Source organism: Ranitomeya variabilis, chromosome 7 (genome assembly GCF_051348905.1).
Source record: "Ranitomeya variabilis isolate aRanVar5 chromosome 7, aRanVar5.hap1, whole genome shotgun sequence".
NCBI lineage: Eukaryota > Metazoa > Chordata > Amphibia > Anura > Dendrobatidae > Ranitomeya > Ranitomeya variabilis.
The window spans coordinates 12,158,573-12,180,012 of NC_135238.1; the positions used below are offsets into that span (position 1 = coordinate 12,158,573).

Consider the following 21,440-nt stretch of genomic DNA (forward strand, 5'->3'; position numbering starts at 1 on the left):
GAACGTGTAAGTCTGCGAGATACAAAAATCCAGCTCATAGGGCTGTGGTAACTGGGTTGACCAAATAGCTACTCCTAACGCCAACACTAGAAGTAGCCGGGGATCATGCCTACGGTGATCGCTAGATGACTCGCGCCAGCCGGAGAATCTAACTACCCCTAGGAGAAGAAAACAAAGACCTCTCTTGCCTCCAGAGAAAGGGACCCCAAAGCAAGATACAAGCCCCCCACAAATAATAACGGTGAGGTAAGAGGAAATGACAAACACAGAAATGAACCAGGTTCAGCAAAGAGAGGCCAGCTTACTAATAGCAGAATAAGCAAGATAACTTATCTGGTCAACAAAAACCCTATAAAAATCCACGCTGGAGATTCAAGAACCCCCGAACCGTCTAACGGTCCGGGGGGAGAACACCAGCCCCCTAGAGCTTCCAGCAAAGGTCAGGATACAGATTGGAACAAGCTGGACAAAAATACAAAACAAAACCAAAGCAAAAAGCAAGGAAGCAGACTTAGCTTGAAAAACAGGAACCAGGATCAGAGGACAAGAGCACAACAGATTAGCTCTGATTTCAACGATGCCAGGCATTGAACTGAAGGTCCAGGGAGCTTATATAGCAACGCCCTTAACTAACGGCCCAGGTGAGGATATAGGAAAAAACAGGCGCTCCAGAGTCAAATCACTAATGACCACTAGAGGGAGCAAAAAGCAAAATCACAACAGTCCTCTTTACTCTGTACCAGTCTGTCATTGTTTGATTACTGTAAACTACACTCACCGGCCACTTTATTAGGTACACCTGTCCAACTTCTTGTTAACACTTAATTTCTAATCAGCCAATCACATGGCGGCAACTCAGTGCATTTAGGCATGTAGACATGGTCAAGACAATCTCCTGCAGTTCAAACCGAGCATCAGTATGGGGAAGAAAGGTGATTTGAGTGCCTTTGAACGTGGCATGGTTGTTGGTGCCAGAAGGGCTGGTCTGAGTATTTCAGAAACTGCTGATCTACTGGGATTTTCACGCACAACCATCTCTAGGGTTTACAGAGAATGGTCCGAAAAAGAAAAAAAATCCAGTGAGCGGCAGTTCTGTGGGCGGAAATGCCTTGTTGATGCCAGAGGTCAGAGGAGAATGGGCAGACTGGTTCGAGCTGATAGAAAGGCAACAGTGACTCAAATCGCCACCCGTTACAACCAAGGTAGGCCTAAGAGCATCTCTGAACGCACAGTGCGTCGAACTTTGAGGCAGATGGGCTACAGCAGCAGAAGACCACACCGGGTACCACTCCTTTCAGCTAAGAACAGGAAACTGAGGCTACAATTTGTACAAGCTCATCGAAATTGGACAGTAGAAGATTGGAAAAACGTTGCTTGGTCTGATGAGTCTCGATTTCTGCTGCGACATTCGGATGGTAGGGTCAGAATTTGGCGTAAACAACATGAAAGCATGGATCCATCCTGCCTTGTATGAAGCATCTTTGGGATGTGCAGCCGACAAATCTGCGGCAACTGTGTGATGCCATCATGTCAATATGGACCAAAATCTCTGAGGAATGCTTCCAGCACCTTGTTGAATCTATGCCACGAAGAATTGAGGCAGTTCTGAAGGCAAAAGGGGGTCCAACCCGTTACTAGCATGGTGTACCTAATAAAGTGGCCGGTGAGTGTATATCTGTATTTTGTATGTAACCCCTTCTCATGTACAGCACCATGGAATCAATGGTGCTATATAAATAATAAATAATTTAATAACAACCTGAGTGACAATCGCCCCCAGAAGTCACATAATTAGTACATTGCGTCCACCTGGGTGTGATTTCTTCTCAGTATAACTACAGCTGTTCTGTGAAGGCCTCAGAGGTTTGTGTGACAACATTAGGGATTAAACAGCATCATGAACACGAAGGAGCCCACCAGACAGGTCAGGGATAAAGTGAAGAAGAGTAAAGCAGGGTTATGTGATAAAAAAAAGCAGTCCAAGCTCTGAACATCTCACCGAGCACTGGTTAATCCATCATCCAAAAATGACAGGAGTATGGAGTGATGGGAAGATAGATGGAGCTAAATCCAGAGGGCAATCCTGGAGGAAAACCTGTTAGAGGCGGCAGAAGACTTGAGACTGGGGCGTAGGTTCACCTTCCAGCAGGACAATGACTCTAAACGTCATCACAGAAAATCCCAATAAAATACATTTAGTTTGTGGGTATAACGTGAAACAATGTGGATAAGTTCACAGGGTATGAAGACTATTTCAAAGCACTGTACATCCACCCATCGAAGGAGAGAAGGAGCTCGTTCTAAAAAATGCTTAGAGCAAAGTTTATTCATGCTCAGACACATTTCTCTTGTACACCGGAAGACTGTTTACATTATATCTGAAGTTCAGAGGCGGTTTGGCAGGAAACCAGTGATCACGTAACAGCTCGATAACCGTCCAGTAGAAAACGTCCTGCTCTGACGTGTGTCCGCAAATGTGAACTCTGTACTGTATCTGTGGAAGTTATAGGACTACTCTTCACCCTGAAGCTTCCACATCCTGCAAGAACTTTTGAAGGTGGGTGATCTGGGACACATTTGGACTTCTGTGCAGCTGGGGCTCAGCTTGTATCCCACCCTAAGCCTTATATACAGCTTGTATCCCACCCTCCGGCATATATACAGCGATGACGCAGCTTGTATCCCACCCTATGCCTTATATACAGCTTGTATCCCACACTGAGCCATATATACAGGTAGAATGCAGCTCCGCTGTGTTGTAATGGAGCTGAAAGTTAGAAATATGCAACGCAGGGAGGAGAGGAACAGATCAGGAAACCGGACTAACCAGGAATTCTGGGAACACAAGATAACACATGGAAGATAATATCTACTGGTCTGCCTTGTAACATATATATTATAGTTGTTATATTCTTGCACATAGGGGCAGTATTGTAGTAATATTCTTGTGCATAGGGGCAGTACTATAGTAGTTATATTCTTGTACATAGGAGCAGTATTATAGTAGTTATATTCTTGTACATAGGAGCAGTATTATAGTAGTTATATTCTTGTATATAGGAGCAGTATTATAGTAGTTATATTCTTGTACATAGGGAGCAGTATTATAGTAGTTATATTCTTGTACATAGGAGCAGTATTATAGTAGTTATATTCTTGTACATAGGAGCAGTATTATAGTAGTTATATTCTTGTACATAGGAGCAGTATTATAGTAGTTATATTCTTGTACATGGGAGCAGTATTATAGTAGTTATATTCTTGTACATAGGAGCAGTATTATAGTAGTTATATTCTTGCACATAGGAGGCAATATTATAGTAGTTATATTCTTGTACACGGCCAGTATTATAGTAGTTATATTCTTGTACATAGGAGCAGTATTATAGTAGTTATATTCTTGTATATGGGAGCAGTATTATAGTAGTTATATTCTTGTACATAGGGGGCAGTATTATAGTAGTTATATTCTTGTACATAGGAGCAGTATTATAGTAGTTATATTCTTGTATATAGGAGCAGTATTATAGTAGTTATATTCTTGTACATAGGGGGCCGTATTATAGTAGTTGTATTCTTGTACATAGGGGCAGTATTTTAGTAGCTATATTTTTGCACATAGGAGCAGTATTATAGTAGTTATATTCTTGTACATAGGAGCAGTATTATAGTAGTTGTATTCTTGTACATAGGAGCAGTATTATAGTAGTTATATTCTTGTACATAGGAGCAGTATTATAGTAGGTGTATTCTTGTACATAGGGGCAGTATTATAGTAGTTATATTCTTGTACATAGGGGGAAGTATTATAGTAGTTATATTCTTGTACATAGAAGCAGTATTATAGTAGTTGTATTCTTGTACATAGGGGCAGTATTATAGTAGCTATATTTTTGCACATAGGGGCAGTATTATAGTAGTTATATTCTTGTACATAGGAGCAGTATTATAGTAGTTGTATTCTTGTACATAGGGGCAGTATTATAGTAGCTATATTCTTGTATATAGGAGCAGTATTATAGTAGTTATATTCTTGTACATAGGAGCAGTATTATAGTAATAATAATAATAATTTTTATTTATATAGCGCCAACATATTCCGCAGCGCTTTACAAATTATATAGGGGACTGGTACAGACAATAGACATTACAGCATAACAGAAATCACAGTTCAAAACAGATACCAGGAGGAATGAGGGCCCTGCTGCTTGCAAGCTTACAAACTATGAGGAAAAGGGGAGACACGAGAGGTGGATGGTAACAATTGCTTTAGTTATTTGGACCAGCCATAGTGTAAGGCTCGGGTGTTCATGTAAAGCTGCATGAACCAGTTAACTGCCTAAGTATGTAGCAGTACAGACACAGAGGCTATTAACTGTATAAAGTGTATGAGAACATGATGCGAGGAACCTGATTATGTGGTTTTTTTTTTAATGGGCCACACAGGGATCGTTAGGTTAATGCGTTGAGGCGGTAGGCCAGTCTGAACAAATGAGTTTTTAGGGCACACTTAAAACTGTGGGGATTGGGGATTAATCGTATTAACCTAGGTAGTGCATTCCAAAGAATCGGCGCAGCACGTGTAAAGTCTTGGAGACGGGAGTGGGAGGTTCTGATTATTGAGGATGCTAACCTGGGGTCATTAGCGGAGCGGAGGGCACGGGTAGGGTGGTAGACTGAGACCAGGGAGGAGATGTAGGGTGGTGCTGAGCCATGGAGTGCTTTGTGGATGAGGGTAGTAGTTTTGTACTGGATTCTGGAGTGGATGGGTAACCAGTGTAATGACTGGCACAAGGTAGAGGCATCGGTGTAACGGTTGGTGAGGAATATTATCCTGGCAGCAGCATTCAGAACAGATTGGAGCGGGGAGAGTTTGGTAAGAGGGAGGCCGATTAGTAGAGAGTTACAATAGTCCAGACGAGAATGAATAAGTGAGACGGTAAGAGTTTTTGCAGAGTCGAAAGTAAGAAAAGGGCGAATTCTAGAAATGTTTTTGAGATGCAGATAAGAAGAGCGAGCCAGTGATCGGATGTGGGGGGTAAATGAAAGCTCGGAATCAAGGATGACCCCAAGGCAGTGGGCATGTTGCTTTGGAGTAATGGTGGAACCGCACACGGAGATGGCAATGTCAGGCAAAGGTAGGTTAGTAGAGGGAGAGAACACGAGGAGTTCAGTTTTTGACAGGTTCAGTTTTAGATAGAGGGAGGACATGATGTTAGAGACAGTGGAAAGACAATCACTGGTGTTTTCTAAGAAGGTCGGAGTAAAAGCAGGAGAAGAGGTGTATAATTGGGTGTCGTCCGCATAGAGATGGTACTGGAAACCAAATCTACTGATTGTTTGTCCAATAGGGGCAGTATACAAAGAGAAGAGGAGGGGGCCTAGGACTGATCCTTGAGGAACCCCAACAGTAAAGCTGGAGTCACACTAAACGACTTACCAACGATCATGACCAGCGATACGACCTGGCCGTGATCGTTGGTAAGTCGTTGTGTGGTTGCTGGGGAACTGTCACACAGACAGCTCTCTCCAGTGACCAACGATCAGGGGAACGACTTCGGCATCGTTGAAACTGTCTTCAACGATGCCGAAGTCCCCCTGCAGCACCCGAGTAACCAGGGTAAACATCGGGTTACTAAGTGCAGGGCCGTGCTTAGTAACCCGATATTTACCCTGGTTACCATTGTAAAAGTAAAAAAAAACAGTACGTACTCACATTCTGATGTCTGTCACGTCCCCGCCGGCGTCCACAGGGTTAAAACTGCTTTCGGCAAGAGCGCTGCTAATGCACGCGCTGCTGTCGAGAGCTTCCCTGCACTGAATGTGTTTTTTTATATTACATTATATAGCTTATGCATTATGTTTTAGTTAGCTAATATGCATTATTACATGGTGTATATTTAATCATAGACCTATTGTCTTTTCATTTCGTTTGCCTGTGTGGTTCAATATCCCCGTTTAAATGCGTATTACTCCTGTACATATATATTTCTTTAAGAGTGACCAATTACGTTTCTAAATTTGCCCCCTTTGCTGCCAGTAATTACCATGGTGTTTCTTGTTATGACCCCAATGGCGAGGGTCTCAGAGGAACGTGGAAGTCTGCAGAATACAAAAATCCAGCTCATAGGGCAGTGGTAACTGGGTTGACCATATATCTACTCCTAACGCCAACACTAGAAGTAGCCGGGGATCATTCCTACGTTGATTCTAGATGACACGCGCCAGCCGGAGAATCTAGCTACCCCTAGTAGAGGAAAACAAAGACCTTTCTTGCCTCCAGAGAAGGGGACCCCAAAGCTGGATAGAAGCCCCCCACAAATAATGACGGTGAGGTAAGAGGAAATGACAAACACAGAAATGAATCAGGTTTAGCACAGAGAGGCCCGCTTACTGATAGCAGAATAAAGAAAGGTAACTTATATGGTCAACAAAAACCCTATCAAAATCCACACTGGAAATTCAAGAACCCCCGAACCGTCTAACGGTCCGGGGGGAGAACACCAGCCCCCTAGAGCTTCCAGCAAAGGTCAGGATATAGATTAGGAACAAGCTGGACAAAAATGCAAAACCAAAACAAATAGCAAAAAGCAAAAGGCAGACTTAGCTGATATAACTGGAACCAGGATCAGTAGACAAGAGCACAGCAGACTAGCTCTGATAACTACGTTGCCAGGCATTGAACTGAAGGTCCAGGGAGCTTATATAGCAACACCCCTAACTAACGACCCAGGTGCGGATAAAAGGAATGACAGAAAAACCAGAGTCAAAAAACTAGTAACCACTAGAGGGAGCAAAAAGCAAATTCACAACAGTACCCCCCCCTTAGTGAGGGGTCACCGAACCCTCACCACGACCACCAGGGCGATCAGGATGAGCGGCATGAAAGGCACGAACTAAATCGGCCGCATGAACATCAGAGGCGACCACCCAGGAATTATCCTCCTGACCATAGCCCTTCCACTTGACCAGGTACTGAAGCCTCCGCCTGGAGAGGCGAGAATCCAAGATCTTCTCCACCACGTACTCCAACTCGCCCTCAACCAACACCGGAGCAGGAGGCTCAGCAGAAGGAACTACAGGCACAATGTACCGCCGCAACAAGGACCTATGAAATACATTGTGAATAGCAAACGACACAGGAAGATCCAGACGAAAAGATACAGGATTAAGGATTTCCAATATCTTGTAAGGCCCAATAAAACGAGGTTTAAATTTGGGAGAGGAGACCTTCATAGGAACAAAGCGGGAAGAAAGCCATACCAAATCCCCAACGCGTAGTCGGGGACCCACACCGCGGCGGCGGTTGGCAAAGCGCTGAGCCTTCTCCTGTGACAACTTCAAGTTGTCCACCACATGATTCCAGATCTGCTGCAACCTATCCACCACAGAATCCACCCCAGGACAGTCAGAAGGCTCCACATGACCCGAAGAAAAGCGAGGATGGAAACCAGAGTTGCAGAAAAAAGGCGAAACCAAGGTGGCGGAACTAGCCCGATTATTAAGGGCAAACTCAGCCAACGGCAAGAATGTCACCCAATCGTCCTGATCAGCAGAGACAAAACACCTCAAATAAGCCTCCAAAGTCTGATTGGTTCGCTCCGTCTGTCCATTAGTCTGAGGATGGAAAGCAGACGAAAACGACAAATCAATGCCCATCCTACTACAAAAGGATCGCCAGAACCTGGAAACGAACTGGGATCCTCTGTCTGACACAATATTCTCAGGGATGCCGTGCAAACGAACCACGTTCTGGAAAAACACAGGAACCAGATCGGAAGAGGAAGGCAGCTTAGGCAAAGGAACCAAATGGACCATCTTGGAGAAGCGATCACATATCACCCAGATAACGGACATGCCCTGAGATAGCGGAAGATCAGAAATGAAATCCATGGAGATATGTGTCCAAGGTCTCTTCGGGACAGGCAAGGGCAAGAGCAAACCGCTGGCACGAGAACAGCAAGGCTTAGCTCGAGCACAAGTCCCACAGGACTGCACAAATGACCGCACATCCCTTGACAAGGAAGGCCACCAAAAGGACCTGGCCACCAGATCTCTGGTGCCAAAAATTCCCGGGTGACCTGCCAACACCGAGGAATGAACCTCGGAAATGACTCTGCTGGTCCACTTATCCGGGACAAACAGTCTGTCAGGTGGACAAGACTCAGGCCTATCAGCCTGAAATCTCTGCAACACACGTCGCAGATCCGGAGAAATAGCTGACAAGATAACTCCATCTTTAAGAATACCAACAGGATCAGCGACTCCAGGAGCATCAGGCACAAAGCTCCTAGAAAGAGCATCGGCTTTCACATTCTTTGAACCTGGTAAATACGAGACAACAAAATCAAAGCGGGAGAAAAACAATGACCAGCGGGCCTGTCTCGGATTAAGGCGTTTAGCAGACTCGAGATACATCAGATTTTTGTGATCAGTCAAGACCACCACACGATGCTTAGCACCCTCGAGCCAATGACGCCACTCCTCAAATGCCCATTTCATGGCCAACAACTCCCGATTGCCCACATCATAATTTCGCTCGGCAGGCGAAAACTTCCTAGAGAAAAAGGCACAAGGTTTCATAACAGAGCAACCAGGGCCTCTCTGCGACAAAACGGCCCCTGCCCCAATCTCCGAAGCATCCACCTCAACCTGAAAGGGAAGTGAGACGTCAGGCTGGCACAAAACAGGCGCCGAAGTAAACCGGCGTTTCAACTCCTGGAAAGCCTCCACGGCAGCAGGAGCCCAGTTAGCTACATCGGAGCCCTTCTTGGTCATATCCGTCAAAGGTTTCACAATGCTAGAAAAATTAGCAATAAAACGACGGTAGAAGTTAGCGAAGCCCAAGAACTTCTGAAGACTCTTAACTGACGAGGGCTGAGTCCAATCAAGAATAGCTCGGACCTTGACTGGGTCCATCTCCACAGCAGAAGGGGAAAAAATGAACCCCAAAAAGGGAACCTTCTGTACACCAAAGAGACACTTTGAGCCCTTGACAAACAAAGAATTTTCACGCAAAATTTTAAAGACCAACCTGACCTGCTCCACATGCGAATCCCAATTATCAGAAAAAACCAAAATATCATCCAGATAAACAATCAAAAATTTATCCAGATACTTCCGGAAAATGTCATGCATAAAGGACTGAAAAACTGAAGGCGCATTGGAGAGCCCAAAAGGCATCACCAAGTACTCAAAATGTCCTTCGGGCGTATTGAATGCGGTTTTCCATTCATCACCTTGCTTAATGCGCACAAGGTTGTACGCACCACGAAGGTCTATCTTGGTGAACCACTTGGCACCCTTAATCCGGGCAAACAAGTCAGACAACAGCGGTAAAGGATACTGAAATTTGACAGTGATCTTATTTAAAAGCCGATAATCAATACAAGGTCTCAAAGATCCGTCCTTTTTTGCCACAAAAAAGAATCCCGCACCAAGAGGGGAAGAAGACGGACGAATATGTCCTTTCTCCAGAGACTCCTTGATATATGAACGCATAGCGGTATGTTCAGGTACCGACAGATTAAACAGTCTTCCCTTAGGAAACTTACTGCCTGGGATCAAATCTATAGCACAGTCACAGTCCCTATGAGGAGGCAGTGCACTGGACTCAGACTCACTGAAGACATCCTGATAATCAGACAAATACTCCGGAACTTCCGAAGGCGTAGAAGAAGCAATAGACACAGGCAGGGAATCCCCATGAATACCACGACAGCCCCAACTTGAGACTGACATAGCCTTCCAGTCCAGGACTGGATTATGGGTCTGTAACCATGGCAGCCCTAAAACAACCAAATCATGCATTTTATGTAAAACCAGGAAACGTATCACCTCGCGGTGTTCAGGAGTCATGCACATGGTAACCTGTGTCCAATACTGCGGTTTATTTGCTGCCAATGGTGTAGCATCAATACCCCTAAGAGGAATAGGATTTTCTAATGGTTCAAGAGTAAAACCACAGCGCTTAGCAAATGAGAGATCCATGAGACTCAGGGCAGCACCTGAATCTACAAACGCCATGACTGGATAAGATGACAGTGAGCAAATCAAAATTACAGACAGAATAAATTTAGGTTGCAAATTACCAACGGTGACAGGACTAACAACCTTAGCTATACGTTTAGAGCATCCTGAGATAACATGTGTAGAATCACCACAGTAGTAGCACAAGCCATTCCGGCGTCTATGAATTTTCCGCTCATTTCTAGTCAGGATTCTATCACATTGCATTAAATCAGGTGTCTGTTCAGACAACACCATGAGGGAATTTGCGGTTTTTCTATCACATTGCACCGAATTAGGTGTCTGTTCAGACAACACCATGAGGGAATTTGCGGTTTTGCGCTCCCGCAACCGCCGGTCAATTTGAATCGCCAGTGCCATAGTATCATTCAGACCTGTGGGAATGGGAAAACCCACCATAACATTCTTAATGGCTTCAGAAAGGCCATTTCTAAAATTAGCGGCCAGTGCACACTCGTTCCAATGTGTCAGCACGGACCATTTCCGAAATTTTTGGCAATACACTTCAGCCTCGTCCTGCCCCTGAGACATAGCCAGCAAGGCCTTTTCTGCCTGAATCTCAAGATTGGGTTCCTCATAAAGTAAACCGAGCGCCAGAAAAAACGCATCAAGATCAGCCAATGCCGGATCTCCTGGCGCCAGCGAAAAAGCCCAATCCTGAGGGTCGCCCCGTAAGAACGAAATAACAATTTTTACTTGCTGAGCAGAATCTCCAGATGAACAGGGTCTCAGGGACAAAAACAATTTACAATTATTCACGAAATTCCTAAACTTAAACCTGTCTCCGGAAAACAGTTCAGGAATCGGTATTTTAGGTTCTGACCTAGGATTTCTGATAACATAGTCTTGTATGCCCTGCACACGAGTAGCCAGCTGGTCCACACTTGTAATCAAGGTCTGGACATTCATGTCTGCAGCAAGCATAGCCACTCTGAGGTAAAGGGGAAGAAGAAAAAAAAAACTCAGAATCTTCTTTCTTATAATCCCTCTTCTGCAATGCATTAAACATTTAATACTGGCCTGGCAAACTGTTATGACCCCAATGGCGAGGGTCTCAGAGGAACGTGGAAGTCTGCAGAATACAAAAATCCAGCTCATAGGGCAGTGGTAACTGGGTTGACCATATATCTACTCCTAACGCCAACACTAGAAGTAGCCGGGGATCATTCCTACGTTGATTCTAGATGACACGCGCCAGCCGGAGAATCTAGCTACCCCTAGTAGAGGAAAACAAAGACCTTTCTTGCCTCCAGAGAAGGGGACCCCAAAGCTGGATAGAAGCCCCCCACAAATAATGACGGTGAGGTAAGAGGAAATGACAAACACAGAAATGAATCAGGTTTAGCACAGAGAGGCCCGCTTACTGATAGCAGAATAAAGAAAGGTAACTTATATGGTCAACAAAAACCCTATCAAAATCCACACTGGAAATTCAAGAACCCCCGAACCGTCTAACGGTCCGGGGGGAGAACACCAGCCCCCTAGAGCTTCCAGCAAAGGTCAGGATATAGATTAGGAACAAGCTGGACAAAAATGCAAAACCAAAACAAATAGTAAAAAGCAAAAGGCAGACTTAGCTGATATAACTGGAACCAGGATCAGTAGACAAGAGCACAGCAGACTAGCTCTGATAACTACGTTGCCAGGCATTGAACTGAAGGTCCAGGGAGCTTATATAGCAACACCCCTAACTAACGACCCAGGTGCGGATAAAAGGAATGACAGAAAAACCAGAGTCAAAAAACTAGTAACCACTAGAGGGAGCAAAAAGCAAATTCACAACAGTTTCTGTAGATTCGCGCTTCTTTACGCATGCTCGATCTCTCCCCTGCCCTCTGCTCATCGGCGCTTCCGCCTGTCACTCACCCGACTATGATGTACACGGGGCCCCGTGTTATTTTCTTAGCCTGTGGTGGAGTGCGAGGTGCACGCTTCGGTGTCCAGTCAAACAGTTTTTTGATTTTCCGAATATTGTGTTATTTGTGCGATAGTCATTTTACTTCCGGTTGGTTGTGACTTGCACTTCCGCCCAACATGTATTGCCGGTTGTTACCATGACACCCTCCTTTTGGTCTGCGCATGCTCCGTCCTATTGTATCTTTTGTGGCGCTTTTTACATCCATTATTGCATGGCAGATGGTATACATGATTGTGCCATGCTGCTTTCTCATTTGCGGTGCGGCATTGGGCATACGTATAAGTATGATTATCTTTGTTTTTTACGTATTTTCGGGAGATACTATGGTCACCATGGTAACTTACGTACTTCCGGTTTTGGGAAGACGTATTTCCGCCGCTACTCACTATTTAAACCGGTCTTTTGACACCAATTATCATGCCCCCTGAGGAAGGATAAAGATCCGAAACGTGCGTTGGGGTGTGTGCACACATTCCAGAAACCTGTACTCCGGTGCCGCTCACTGTTTAGGTATGGTTGTTACCATGTATGTTTCTTTGTCTATTGAATTGTGATGTTGCTCTGCTTTTCAGAGCGCTATTTACCCTGTGAGCTGTTTTGAATTTTCTCAGGCACCTACTCCCCTATCGCAATATTGCGAAGTGGGATTGATTTATATCTATTACCTATATTAAGCGGGTTCCTGTATGTGTGCACACCTCGCATTTTTTACCGATGTCATTTGATGGATACTTTTATTGCATGCTATTCCCTTGCCTGTTGGCTGTCTGTCTTTTTCACTATATATGAAATAAAGCATTTGCACTTTTATATATATGGACTGTTTTTGGTCGCCTTTTTTTTTTGGTTTTTCAACCACATGTTCTCATATGAAAGAGCAGCAGCGGTGGTGTCTGACTGCTGGATCCAGGTTTCAGTAAGAGCCAGGAGATTAAGAGAGTTAGAAAGGAAGAAGTCATGGATGAAGGAGAGTTTATTACACACAGAGCGAGAATTCCAAAGGGCACAATTGAAAGAGACAGAAGGCATGCATGGAATATTAATAAGGTTAGAGGGGTTTCTGGGTGTAGCAGTTGGGAGGTTTGACTGGCTATAACATGGGGGGCCGGTAGTTATATTCTTGTACATAGGGGACAGCATTATAGTACCGTAGTTATATTCTTGTACATAGGGGCAGTATTATAGTAGTTATATTCTTGTACATAGGGGCAGTATTATTGTAGTTATATTCTTGTACATAGGGGCAGTATTATAGTAGTTATATTATTGCACATAGGGGCAGCATTATAGTAGTTATATTCTTGTACATAGGGGCAGTAGTATAGTAGTTATGTTTTTATATATAGGGGCAGTATTATATTAGTTATTTTCTTGTACATAGGGGCAGTATTATAGTAGTTATATTCTTGTACATTGGAGCAGTATTATATTAGTTATATTCTTGTACATAGGGGCAGTATTATAGTAGTTATATTCTTGTACATAGGAGGCAGTATTATAGTAGTTATATTCTTGCACTTAGTAGTATTATAGTAGTTATATTCTTGTACATAGGGGCAGTATTATAGTAGTTATATTCTTGTACATTGGAGCAGTATTATATTAGTTATATTGTACATAGGGGCAGTATTATAGTAGTTATATTATTGCACATAGGGGCAGCATTATAGTAGTTAAATTCTTGTACATAGGGGCAGTAGTATAGTAGTTATGTTTTTGTATATAGGGGCAGTATTATTTTAGTTTTTTTCTTGTACATAGTGGACAGTATTATAGCAGTTATATATTTATTTGTATATAGGGGCAGTTTTATAGTAGTTATATTCTTGTACATATTAGGCAGTACATCAGGTGGAAGTACGCATCTGGAACCTGGAGTTCTAGGGTGATCGGGCCATATCGGATGTCGGCCATTCTCAGCCCAGGGACTTTCCAGCTGGAGTTACCCCCAGTAATGCAGGTACATAACATATTCCACATGTCAGTTCTCTGGAGATTTGTTGCACCTCCGGAGCCTATGTTATTGGCATCTCCATTGGGCTGTGTTTGCCGTAACCTTGAAGATCAGGTGACTACGGAGGTGAAGTGTGGTGTTGATGGTCCAGAGGCCTTTCTTTGAAAGGGGGTTACTGTCACTATTTATTTTTAGATTCGTGGCAGCTCTGGTTCCGCTATAGTTTAAATGTAGCTTTTTTCCTTTCCGGCCAGCAAAGATTAATATTAGTTTCCTTGCTGGCAGCTGCTTTGTTGCTAGTCAGCTGATGTGGGTGGTAACCAATTCCACCATCCTTTAAAAAGTCATATGACCCATCAGCTGACTGTCGGTGATAGAGTAATCTATGACAGCCAAGCCTGGAGTTAGGAGCTCTCTGGTTTCAGTGGTGAATCTACTGTGTTTATGAAGTTCATGGCCCTGGTGCTGCATCCTCAGCTGTGTGGTGCTTTACAGCAGGGACAGTGTTAAGTACTATTTCCCCTTTTTTTTGTCTGTCTTGTTGTTGTCCCTCTCCCTGTTTTGTTCACCATCTGCAGTGGTGAGGCTAGTGTCCTTGCTGGCCAGTATGCTAGCCAGGGAATAGTGAGGTGACAAGCAGGAACTAGGCATGTGATGGCGGTGGGGGGAAGGACCCACTTAACGCATTAGGAGAGTTTAGAGACAGGCCCAGGTTGGAGTTCAGGAGGTACCCCATCCCCGGTTCCCTACGGTTAGGGCCTTCAGTACCCCATTCCATCCCGTTGTTGGTATATGTTGTGTCATCCGCTGGACTTAACCGTGTCGTTCGTGACAAGTAATACATGTGTGGCTATATTATCTTACAGGATACTTGCCAAACAGCGGATCGATTGCACTCGATTATAGTAGTTTTATTCTTGTACAAAGTGAGCAGTATTATAGTAGTTTTAGTCTTGTAAATAGGGGGCATTAATACAGTAGTTATGTTCTTGTGCAAAGGGGGCAGCATTATAGCAGTTATATTCTTGTACATAGGAGGCAGCATTATAGCAGTTATATTCTTGTACATAGGAGCAGTATTATAGTAGTTATATTCTTGTACATAGGAGCAGTATTATAGTAGTTATATTCTTGTACATAGGGGGCAGTATTATATTAGTTATATTCTTGTACATAGGGGGCAGTATTATAGTAGTTATATTCTTGTACATAGGGGGAAGTATTATAGTAGTTATATTCTTGTACATAGGGGCAGTATTATAGTAGTTATATTCTTGTACATAGGAGCAGTATTATAGTAGTTATATTCTTGTACATAGGGGCAGTATTATAGTAGTTACATTCTTGTACATAGGGGCAGTATTTTGGTAGTTATATTCTTGTACATAGGGGCAGTATTATAGTAGATATATTCTTGTACATAGGAGCAGTATTATAGTAGTTATATTCTTGTACATAGGGGGCAGTATTATAGTAGTTATATTCTTGTACATAGGGGGCAGTATTATAGTAGTTATATTCTTGTACATAGGGGCAGTATTATGGTAGTTATATTCTTGTACATAGGGGCAGTATTATAGTAGATATATTCTTGTACATAGGGGCAGTATTATAGTAGTTACGTTCTTGTACATAGGGGCAGTATTATGGTAGTTATATTCTTGTACATAGGGGCAGTATTATAGTAGATATATTCTTGTACATAGGAGCAGTATTATAGTAGTTATATTCTTGTACATAGGGAGCAGTATTACAGTAGTTATATTCTTGTACATAGGAGCAGTATTATAGTAGTTATATTCTTGTACATAGGGGCAGTATTATAGTAGTTATATTCTTGTACATAGGGGGCAGTATTATATTAGTTATATTCTTGTACATAGGGGCAGTATTATAGTAGTTATATTCTTGTACATAGGGGCAGCATTATAGCAGTTATATTCTTGTACATAGGAGGCAGCATTATAGCAGTTATATTCTTGTACATAGGAGCAGTATTATAGTAGTTATATTCTTGTACATAGGAGCAGTATTATAGTAGTTATATTCTTGTACATAGGGGGCAGTATTATATTAGTTATATTCTTGTGCATAGGGGGCAGTATTATAGTAGTTATATTCTTGTACATAGGGGGAAGTATTATAGTAGTTATATTCTTGTACATAGGGGCAGTATTATAGTAGTTATATTCTTGTACATAGGAGCAGTATTATAGTAGTTATATTCTTGTACATAGGGGCAGTATTATAGTAGTTACATTCTTGTACATAGGGGCAGTATTATGGTAGTTATATTCTTGTACATAGGGGCAGTATTATAGTAGATATATTCTTGTACATAGGGGCAGTATTATAGTAGTTACGTTCTTGTACATAGGGGCAGTATTATGGTAGTTATATTCTTGTACATAGGGGCAGTATTATAGTAGATATATTCTTGTACATAGGGGCAGTATTATAGTAGTTACGTTCTTGTACATAGGGGCAGTATTATGGTAGTTATATTCTTGTACATAGGGGCAGTATTATAGTAGATATATTCTTGTACATAGGGGCAGTATTATAGTAGTTACGTTCTTGTACATAGGGGCAGTATTATGGTAGTTATATTCTTGTACATAGGGGCAGTATTATAGTAGATATATTCTTGTACATAGGAGCAGTATTATAGTAGTTATATTCTTGTACATAGGGAGCAGTATTACAGTAGTTATATTCTTGTACATAGGAGCAGTATTATAGTAGTTATATTCTTGTACATAGGGGCAGTATTATAGTAGTTATATTCTTGTACATAGGGGCAGTATTATAGTAGTTATATTCTTGTACATAGGGGGCAGTATTATATTAGTTATATTCTTGTACATAGGGGCAGTATTATATTAGTTATATTCTTGTACATAGGGGCAGTATTATAGTAGTTATATTCTTGTACATAGGGGGCAGTATTATATTAGTTATATTCTTGTACATAGGGGCAGTATTATATTAGTTATATTCTTGTACATAGGAGCAGTATTATAGTAGTTATATTCTTGTACATAGGGGGCAGTATTATAGTAGTTATATTCTTGTACATAGGGGCAGTATTATAGTAGTTATATTCTTGTACATAGGGAGCAGTATTACAGTAGTTATATTCTTGTACATAGGAGCAGTATTATAGTAGTTATATTCTTGTACATAGGGGCAGTATTATAGTAGTTATATTCTTGTACATAGGGGGCAGTATTATATTAGTTATATTCTTGTACATAGGGGCAGTATTATAGTAGTTATATTGTATATAGGAGCAGTATTATAGTAGTTATATTCTTGCACATAGGGGCAGTATTATAGTAGTTATATTCTTGTACATAGGAGCAGTATTATAGTGGTTATAATGTTGTACATAGGAGCAGTATTATAGTAGTTATATTCTTGTACATAGGGGCAGTATTATAGTAGTTATATTCTTGCACATAGGGGCAGTATTATAGTAGTTATATTCTTGCACATAGGGGCAGTATTATAGTAGTTATATTTTTTGGGCCTGGAATAGTAATAAATGTGTGGCTATATTATCTTACAGGACACTTGCCACACAATGGATCTGAATGCGTATTTCCAGAGGGTGAGTTTGACAAATTCTGGACATCCTTCTCTCTCAGCATTACGAGAATTACACCGCCACCATGTACACTCTGTACCGATAGAGGGTCTCAGCATACACATCGGAGAAAAAATTATCTTGGATGTTTCATGGATATACAACAAAATTGTAGTTAGACGGCGAGGAGGTTTCTGTTATGAGAACAATGGTCTTTTCTTGTGGGTGCTCCAACAACTGGGCTACCAAACACAGGTATTGTCGTCAAAGGTGAGAAACAGAATAATTGGCATTTTTGGTCCCCCATTTGAACACATGATAATGGTAGTTAACCTCGAGGGAAGAAGATGGCTTTGTGATGTCGGCTTTGGGGAAACATTTGTTGATCCATTTCCACTGGAGGCCGGGTGGGAAGAGGAACAGGACAGTGGTGTGTATCGTTTACAAGTACAAGGAGATGAGTGGTACATGGAGAGAAAGGAAGAGAACGGCTGGAGAAGTCTCTATAAGTTCACCCTGGAGGAGAGAACATTTGAGGATTTCCGGGAAATGTGTGAATTTCAGCAGACGTCGCCCAGCTGTATATTTGTTCAAAAATCCATATGTTCCTTACAACTCCCACGAGCAAGACTGACGTATATAGGAAGGCAACTTATCAGCACCGAGTACACCAAGGGCGGTGGAAGTGTGAAGACCACTCGAAAACTTACTGATGAGGAGATCCCAGGACTACTCAGAGATAAATTTGGGATTGTCCTGAGTGGAAGACTGATTATCAAAGATGAAGATATTGTAATACCAAAGACACATCAACCAGTAAGGTTCATGATTGCTGACCTGTTTCTAAAAATGACAGTAGTACGGTAATTTTGTAATACATGCCATGCATGGTCTTCTTCTGATCATATTCCCAGTAATGAGTAATCGGCCTAAATAAAGAAATGGTACTTCACATATATTAAAGAGATTGACACCCAATGTATAATAGTGAAAACATTTTAGAGTTCGGGTGTTTTAGTATTTTCTCTTTTTATCTTTCACACTAGAGTTAATTTAGGAAAACTGAACCAGTTGATTAATCGATTACATTTTTTTCTAGGACTCTTCTTCCAAATTGGACCTGAACACCTATCTCCAGAGAATCGGAATTGCAGATTACGCTGCAGTTTCCCAGACGCCATCACTTTCTAAATTACGGACTATACATCGCCAACATGTGCTCTCTGTTCCCTTTGAAAGCCTCAGTATCCACAGCGGGGAAAAAATCTTTCTGGACATTGGCTGGATTTATGAGAAGATTGTCTTGAGGAAACGTGGAGGCTTCTGTTTCGAGAACAATGGTCTTTTCTTGTGGGTTTTGCAACAACTGGGCTACCAGCCACGAGTATTATCAAGCAGCGTGAAGATCGAAGTGACCGGTCTTTATGAACCTCCACTCTCACATATGATGATGACAGTGGACCTTGAGGGAAGGAGATGGTTGTGTGATGTTGGTTTTGGGGACGGAATCATGGAACCATTTCCTCTGGAGGCCGGCTGGGAAGAGGAACAGGACTGTGGTATCTATCGGTTACATGTAGATGAAGATGAGTGGCACTTACAGAGGAAGGAGGAAAACGTCTGGAAGAGTCTCTACAAGTTCTCACTCAAAGAGAGGACATTTGAGGATTTCCGGGAGCTGTGTGAACATTACCAGACGTCGCCCAGTTCATTCTTTGTCCAAAAATGCTTTTGTTCCCTACGGCTCCCACATGGACAACTGACATACATGGGGCACCGACTAATAAGTACGGAGTACACAAAAGGAGGTGGAAGTGTGAAGACCACACAAGAAGTCACTGAGGAGGAGATTCCAGCTCTACTCAGAGACAAATTTGGGATTGTCCTCAGTGGGAAACTAACACCAAAAGATGAATAGCCGCTGATCAAAGTGGATCTATTGTTATACTTCTACGTGCACTATATGTACGGGGCGCAATGTCTTTATAGCTTCTTTTTAACTTTAGTTGATTGAAAAGACAACCCTAAATCAATCAAAACTTGTTAACCTGGCATCACAGACATCAAACACCTGTTTATCAAGGGATTCAACTCTCTCCCATCGATATAGACCGAAATCAATAATCCTTTGTATATCTTCACCTCATTTAAACTTTACTGAGAATTTCTGCTAGAAGAGGGGAGAAAGAGCTGCTTCATTCAATCTATAACCAGAAACTATGCAAAAAGTCAAGGAAAGCCTTCTGATTTTTGTGCAAAAAAAATAAATAAAATTAATTATTACACTAAAACCACTTACTTGTATCTCATCGATGAAATGAAGATAAAAAAAACAATTCTGACTGTTGTGGCGTTTTTATGGCGTTCACTGTTTTATAAAATTTACCTGATGATATAACTTTCCAGGTCAATGAAATAATGATGTTACTATGATAAAAATAAAGTTGTAAAAAAAAAAAATGGTTTGTGTCTCCATTTGAGACTTTTTTGCGTGGTATGTCGGCTCCAAACAAATTGTTTACGGTTGGATTAGTTTGTTAAATCTCTGAATTCAAGGTGAACAGATCAGTTTAAAGTGCAGCAGTTTTCCACTCTCCCACCCTCCCATACAGGTTTTTTTTTGTTTAATGGCTTTGTTTCAAAAGGATAATTAATGGACAAGTGACCCCAGTCTTAACAGCAATCAATAATGGTGTTGGAGGCTGCACCATCAAATCGCAATCTGTTCTGGCTAGTCTCTTTCATGAGAAACAATACGACAACCCAACTCTAAATTCTTCCATAGCAATGATGATCTTATCTTTTCTTTCCCTCATCTTGGCACCAAGTAGATTATACTCACCCAGGGGCGGTCCCGCTGCGGTCCGGTCCGATGGGCGTCGTGGTCCTGTCCGGGGCCTCCCATCTTCTTACGATGACGTCCTCTTCTTGTCTTCACGCTCCGGCGCAGGCGTATTTTGTCTGTCCTGTTGAGGGCAGAGCAAAGTACTGCAGTGCGCAAACGCCGGGAAAGGTCAGAGAGGGACAAATCCTTTCCTTACACACTGGAACCTGCCATGGTTTTATGGAGACTTTGTCCACTTTAGAAGGGAGAACCAACTGGAGCAGGTTAGGACTGACCCACGGGGGAACAGGAGAATCCCCGGTAGGCCCCTGTGAAGTAGTGCTGATGAGCCTCGTTATTGCAATTTATTCACTATTAGCAGAAAAATGTCTAAGTATAATGTAATCATTTAGTATAAAGTAAACACAGCAGTAACACCTCACGGTACTATACATTTATAAAGAAGTAAATTAATATCATATATATCTATAGTGAATATCCGCGGTGCTCTGTAAAAGAAGTGGAAACCACTCAGGGTGAAGGAACCAGCCGAAATACCCCAGAACAATGGAAAGCTATGAAACATCCAAACAAGGAATATTCCATAAAAAAAAATCTTTATTCAATAAAATGACAAATAATGGTACAATATAGAGAAATGTGCATGTATCAGGACCAAATATACATGGTTAGCATTAAAAAGAAGAAAAAATTGATTACATATATAAAAAAAAGCAATATCACAAATGGTGGACTCAAAGGAAAAGGTGACGTGATATAATCAAAGATAACATAAAAACTCAATTAAAATGTGTGGGTACCAGAAAAATCATCTAAGTTACCTCCAATAAGTAATATGAAAAAATATATATGAGACCAATATTATGAAAAAATATATATATTAGATTATTCTATATATAAATATACCCATAAAAAAAAGATGATACAAGATAAATAATAGATAATTGAATAGGAGTGAACCCCCAGGGGGTGATGAAGGAATCTTTCCGAAATGCGCGTCGGGGTGTGGGCGCTATCAAAACCTGGTGGTTCTAAAAGGTATATTACCCTTTTTATTTTTACCACATTGTCATTTTAGCACCATGCACCTTAAATGTGGTATAGA

General features: G+C 41.9%; 1 protein-coding gene across 1 annotated transcript; it reads left to right on the forward strand.

Moving 5' to 3' along the window:
- The first annotated feature begins 2,424 nt into the window (after window positions 1–2,424).
- LOC143785329 (uncharacterized) lies at window positions 2,425–19,932 on the forward strand. Its single transcript, XM_077274080.1, has 3 exons — window positions 2,425–2,557; window positions 17,473–18,306; window positions 18,590–19,932. Exons 2-3 carry the CDS (start codon window positions 17,488–17,490, stop codon window positions 19,406–19,408), a joined length of 1,638 nt encoding a protein of 545 aa, XP_077130195.1. The 5' UTR covers window positions 2,425–2,557; window positions 17,473–17,487; the 3' UTR covers window positions 19,409–19,932.
- The last annotated feature ends 1,508 nt before the right edge of the window (window positions 19,933–21,440 follow it).

Bases quoted from the DNA above. Each gene is read 5' to 3' on its own strand.
- LOC143785329 (XM_077274080.1), top strand. From the start codon at position 17,488: ATGGATCTGAATGCGTATTTCCAGAGGGTGAGTTTGACAAATTCTGGA. The intron at 18,307-18,589 runs GTAAGGTTCATG...ATTTTTTTCTAG, and splicing joins TACCAAAGACACATCAACCA to GACTCTTCTTCCAAATTGGA.